Here is a 6,000-nt window from a genome sequence, read left to right on the forward strand (position 1 = left end):
TTTGTGTCCTAAAGGAGCTGAGAAAAGATGACTTCCAGCACTGTTTCCAACAATTCATATGGAGCGTTGTAGAGATTGAGAACTAGTGTACATTGAAGGTGACAATAAGTGATTATGTATAAAATAAAAATACAATTTTTTACATCAGTTTTGTTATTTAATTTCCACACCTTGTATACTGTGAAAACATAGTTTATTGCTCATTTATAGTTTTTTTAGTCAACTTCATGCTTTTAACAAGGTATCAGGTATGGAGTGGGTTGTTGTCACTATTTATGTAGTGTGAAATATTCATTTTTAGTTGAATGTATGGGTTTGATGTAAACCTTGTTGTTTTACAGCAATATTTAGTAATAGCAAATGGAAGTTTTCTTCAGTCCAACATACAGCAATAAATTGTTACTTTTTCAGATAAGCCTGATTGAATACATCCGCAAAGTAAGATCAGATTGTGCAAAGTCTGCAGTAATACCAGTCTCAGTGATGACCCCTTCGCCTCCACGGTCATCCTCACAGGCTTCTCACACCAGCCCTGCCTCCTCCACCTCCCCTAAGCCTTCCAATTCTCAACAGAATGGAGACTCCTGTTCCATTCCGGAGACTAACCACGAAAATCCAGAGGGACAGGAGCCTCTGGCTGTCCCTGCTCCCGCTCCTACCTCCACTTCCCCTGCTGGTTCCCCCACTCCCCCTGCTGCTACTCCCACTACTGCTGCCAGGTCCTCATAGACTAATGTGTTAGGTTAGGTTACTTGTTATTATATCTCATTAGAGCTTATTATTGTTTAAGAACAGGATATATTATCTGTGCTTTGAGTTGTAACGTGTACAATTTATGTGTTGTTTTAAAGTTTTATAATTCAATGGATATATTCTTTCCTTTTTTACATTAAGTGTTAACAGCGGAATGTTAAAAGGTTCTCAACCTCGTTTTATGGGTGTTTGCCATAAATTATTGTTTTAATAAAACCAATCTCTTGGTGACATTAAAAAATGACAAACATCCATAACATTCTACATAAACACCACTTCTTTGTGCAAAATATAATTTTCATAAGTTTTGTACCATCTTTTTAATAATTTGGTCCATCTTGCATCAAGTTTATTTAATATTGTAATTAGTTATTTTCCACAACATTTTTTGATACCTGCATTTTTTAAACACAAAAATACTTTGAGTATAAATTAGCATACTGGGCCTCAATATTTCTAACTTTAAGTTACCATCCTCATTGTGATTGAAATAATGATTGTTGAAGAAGTTAATTAAACTTTAGCCAAATTAGTGTTATATTAAAAGAATTTATGTTATTTTTTATCAATCTCTCCTAATGTAATGCTTAAAATTATGTGTATACACATGAAAAACTCAAATGAAATTTTTTATTGTTAATTGATAAAAGAATATAATTAAATAAAAATTGACTGTGTGAGTCTTGTTCGCATGATTTTTGTAATTATTTAATATTTGATAACAAAACATGTTATAATAGTTATAAATCTATTAACTGATAATATTCTGTATTTAAGTTACTAAGTGGAATATCTTAAGCATACTAAAAGTGTAAATAGTTTTTAATTAGGATTATTAATATTGTTGTACTTACCTGTTTTATCAGAGCATCTTGTTAATTTTGTAATAAAATTTTTTAGCTTACATTACACAGTTATACATTTTACCCTTTAAATATGAAATATTTTCCAAAATCCTGCTTCCAGCTTTTATGCCTCTACTTAAATTGATTAAAATTATTGATGGTGATGTTGCTGAAAAACATGAAAGGCACTCTTAATATACAAGCTTTGTTGTGGAATTAAGAATAAAGATTCAATTCTCCTGCCCATTAGTGACGGGAGAATCGAATAGTATTCAAATACAGCCTAGGCATTCACATATTCGAATATCTGAAAGTAATTTCAAATACTTTTGAAATGAATACCATTTTTTTTGAAAAATTGAATTGAAACCTACAGTATTCGTTTATTTGGACTAACATTATTCAAATAAAATATTCAACAGCTGTATTCATGTTCATATACAGGTATTCATTGGATTGGTCTCAGATGAATATATATAATTATATACATATATACAGTGCCGGTTTTAGCATTACTAGCGCCCTGGGCGAGATTTCTTTGGCACCCACCCCGTAACTGCAATTCAATTACATATGAAAAAAGGCAATGGCGCCCCTTTTCGTCCGGCGCCCCTGGGCGGTCGCCCAACCGCACCCTACCTTAACGCCGCTCCTGTATATATATATATATATATATATATATATATATATCTGGACTCTGAAAAGAAATAATTAAGGTGAAATTCATAATTTGGAATAAATAATTACACATTTTCTAACTTACAAAATGTATAATTGTACAATTATTTAGTTAACAATACATTTGTAAGTAATAAAGACAAAAATGAATGTTTATTTCATGTTGTTGTGTTAAAACTAAAAATATGATTGAGGTTTCTGGCTTTAACCTATTTCTACTATCATCGGTGACAAAACCTGCAGTAGAAAAGAATCTTTCAGATGGGACTGAAGTAACAGGTAAACAAATACATTGTTTCTGAAGTTCATAAATCATGAGTATGACATGTTTGTAGGAGGCATAAAATAGCAAAGGATTTTCCCATTTTATAGCAATTTTGGGCAATTACAAATAACCAAGAAACAGTTTATTGCGGGAAAGAAGTAACACATGGCTACACTTGTCTGTTAGAAATACTCAATGCAGATACAGAACTCTAATACAAGGGTACTTTTGAATACACTGTATTTGATTTATCACTACCTCTAATCAGAAAGTTACTATGTTGTGTGTGAGTAGTCTTTCTTTCCTTCATATGAGGCAGCTGCCAATAAATTCGGTGTTGTTAAGGGTCAATAATTTTTGTCATTGGCAAAGCCAGAGAGATATCAGGATGTAACCCCCCCCCCCCCAAATTTTGGAAGAGTAAAATATTTTAAGAATAGTAAATTGTCAATTGCCACAAACAAACCAGCTTAATAAGTTGGAAAAGTATAATATAAATTTCAGCTTATTAATAGTACGGTAATTAATAAGTAACTATTTTATTAGTTAATGGATAGTGCCTAATCCTAAATAACCCAACAATGAAAATCAGGGCTTGATCAAATGGAAGTACAAGTTCAAGTTCAAAAATCGTTATTTATTTAGGAATTTACATGTATTACTACATTTCATATGCCAACATGGCACGTGCGAAATGAAAAAAAAAAAAAAACATAAATTTAAGTTGATTTACAATATCAGGTATTAGCACACATTACAAAAAATATTTTTGCTAATGTTTTTGTAATAGAGTTTCATAATTTTAACCTGCTGAGAGGGCTGGATCAAGTTCCAAACTGGCTTAAATTTATAAATTTTATCTGTTTATCTTTTTCTGTTGTATATGATAAATATGAAATAAATTCTAACAGTCTACAAGTTAAAGGTATTTAATCCTGATGGTAATTAGTAATAATTAGACTGAAACTGAACCGAGCATAAAATGTTTTGAAATTTCCTGGGAACAGCCCTTTTTTAAACCATTTGGATATTTCAATCCCATGCCCCCTCCCACTACTGAAAATTTAATCCAGCTATGCCTCTGATTAACGTATATTTATTTACCACAATTTTAATTTAGGCTGTAATGATAATGTACACATTGTTAGTTTTTAATCTCAAACAACAAATTTTGATGTTAGAAGAACAGGTTTTTAAACCGCAAATAAACGAGAACAGAAAACAAAGTTATTTACACCATGTCAAGATTGTCTGGTTCCTAATCTTAACAATGGAATAAGGAATCAATTCAGGCCTCACATTACTACTGAATAATAATAGATTAAAGAATGCGGTTCGAAGAGGAATTAATGCTAATTAGACTAATTAATAATAATATATTTGTTTAAAGAAAATTAACGTGTTTCAAGGGGGAACTTATCCACACATTGTGTAAGTGAAAATCACTACGTAGTATATAAAGGGCAAGTACAATTAGAGAGTTTTAAGTGGTGTATGTCGGACAACTCACTCGGGTTCACATTTTGGAAAGGAACGTGAGAGAGAGTGAGAGGGGGGTGGGGGAGAAAGCCACCCCACACTGTCAGATTTTGAAATGACTGCTGACGTTGGCTGACTCGGGCAGCGAAAAAGGGGCCACGCGACGACGGTGGCGATCAGGTGATGACATATGAAAAGGGGTATTTTAAATTGTGTCGGCCAATATGGAGCAATCACCTGATCTACGTAGTCGTCTAAATAATGGATTTCAGCCAGTATTGAGTATTAGTCGGATAATACAAATATAAACCAAATTAACCTAAAAAGTTAAATTATATTTTACACTAATGAAACAGAGTTGTAAATATTTGACTCAAGCACCGTAGGAGATCTCACTATGGTAATTCTGTTCCAAAATGGCTTTCCTTACCCTGTCCTGTCATCATTCGGAATCACAAGCAATCTAGCAAATTTGATCCTTCAGTGGAGAAGTGAAATTATTCAAAATAACTCAGGCTATGAACGTCAGATTCTCATACGGAAGGAAAAGTATTATCAACTAGTGACCTAGCTCGAGCACCAGAACCTGAATCATATGAAAATCCAAGATCTAGTTAGTGATTAAAAAAACCTTGTTGATGAGACAAATCGTATACGTATCACCAGACCCTGCCAAATTTGCCAATGTCTACTGGTGATAGGATTGCCTATTCCCCTCAAGGTAGACATTATTACAGAAAAGTATTAAACACATGTCATATTGAGTAAACTTTAACAATAATACAAAAATACTTAAAATTTCAAATTTGATGCATAAAACGGAGGTAATAACTAATGTGAGATTATAATGGATTGAAACTCCAAACAAAAGTTTTTGTATTGCATTACTTATTTTTCAAAGAACAGAAATACGTAGATTTACGAACCAAAGTTCTGCTACACGATCCTTATATGAATGCAATGTCTGTTATCTGGAATCTGGATAGTCAAATGGCCACTACGTTAACTACAGGCTACGTAACAGAATGAAGAATTATGTAATGTCTAGCAACATATTAATCATCTGTGTATTTTACCGGACTATATTCTATAATAAACTACTCCTTGATTTGTGTACATTAACTACTATTAATTACTAAAGCAAAATGTTCATAGTTTACTTCTGTCTAATAAAATTTATCTTTAGGTATTTTAATACTTGTTTCATTCCCCATGCTAATCACTTTAGGTTGAACACTTAAAGTATATTGTTTGGCAGGGTGTGACCACTACAAGAATAATTTCACCATTCTTCACCATCCTCTGATTTTTCTTTCTTTTCCCTCCGATTCAAATAATTCTTGTATTTTGAATCATTTAGATAAGAAAGCAAGACACCAAATTATATGAGTTTCACATAAAAATATATGTACATTAATGTTACTGTTATAATAGATCCTAAGTGACTACAGTAATAGTAGTAACTTAAACAATTAATTATGGAAAGAGAAACACCTTGCATGTATAAGATTCTGTGGGAGAAAAGCTGTGCTGTCAAAACCAATCAATACTAACAACTATGAACTAATCACTGTTTAACTAATAAAATGTACGAATACGCCACACCAAGAGTCACGTAACAAGTTTAGTAGAAATTAATTGCAAAATTCAAATGATATAGCACATTTCATTCTCGAAATGTCTTGCAGACAGACAATCAACCATATAGGAATAAATGTTTACATCCCCCGACAGTCAAAAGAGGAATGTCAGACTACTGAGTGATAGATAAGCTTCAATGATACTCAGTCCAATTCCATGGTCGGACATGCACCATCACAGAACTCATTCTTGTCTATATGGAAATGTAGCCATGCAAAAGTTAATGTCTATAGATAAAATCTTGCTCGAGATATGCTACATGACATATTAACATTTTTCTTTATTGAGTTAGATAGATTTTATAGCAGTGTTCAAATAATAAAGGTTCCGGTGAGCTAA

The 6,000-nt window shown here is 32.5% G+C and overlaps 1 protein-coding gene across 3 annotated transcripts in view; it reads left to right on the plus strand.

Moving 5' to 3' along the window:
- Positions 1-1,659, plus strand: part of LOC124359427 (lipid storage droplets surface-binding protein 1) — a 50,062-nt gene extending 48,403 nt beyond the window's left edge. For all 3 annotated transcript variants that reach the window (XM_046812163.1, XM_046812161.1, XM_046812162.1), the window contains exon 8: positions 412-1,659. In XM_046812163.1, the coding sequence (XP_046668119.1) occupies positions 412-729 (318 nt within the window). In that variant the 3' untranslated portion in view covers positions 730-1,659. The remainder of the gene's footprint in view (positions 1-411) is intronic.
- The last annotated feature ends 4,341 nt before the right edge of the window (positions 1,660-6,000 follow it).

The sequence above is a fragment of the Homalodisca vitripennis genome, chromosome 4 (genome assembly GCF_021130785.1).
Source record: "Homalodisca vitripennis isolate AUS2020 chromosome 4, UT_GWSS_2.1, whole genome shotgun sequence".
NCBI lineage: Eukaryota > Metazoa > Arthropoda > Insecta > Hemiptera > Cicadellidae > Homalodisca > Homalodisca vitripennis.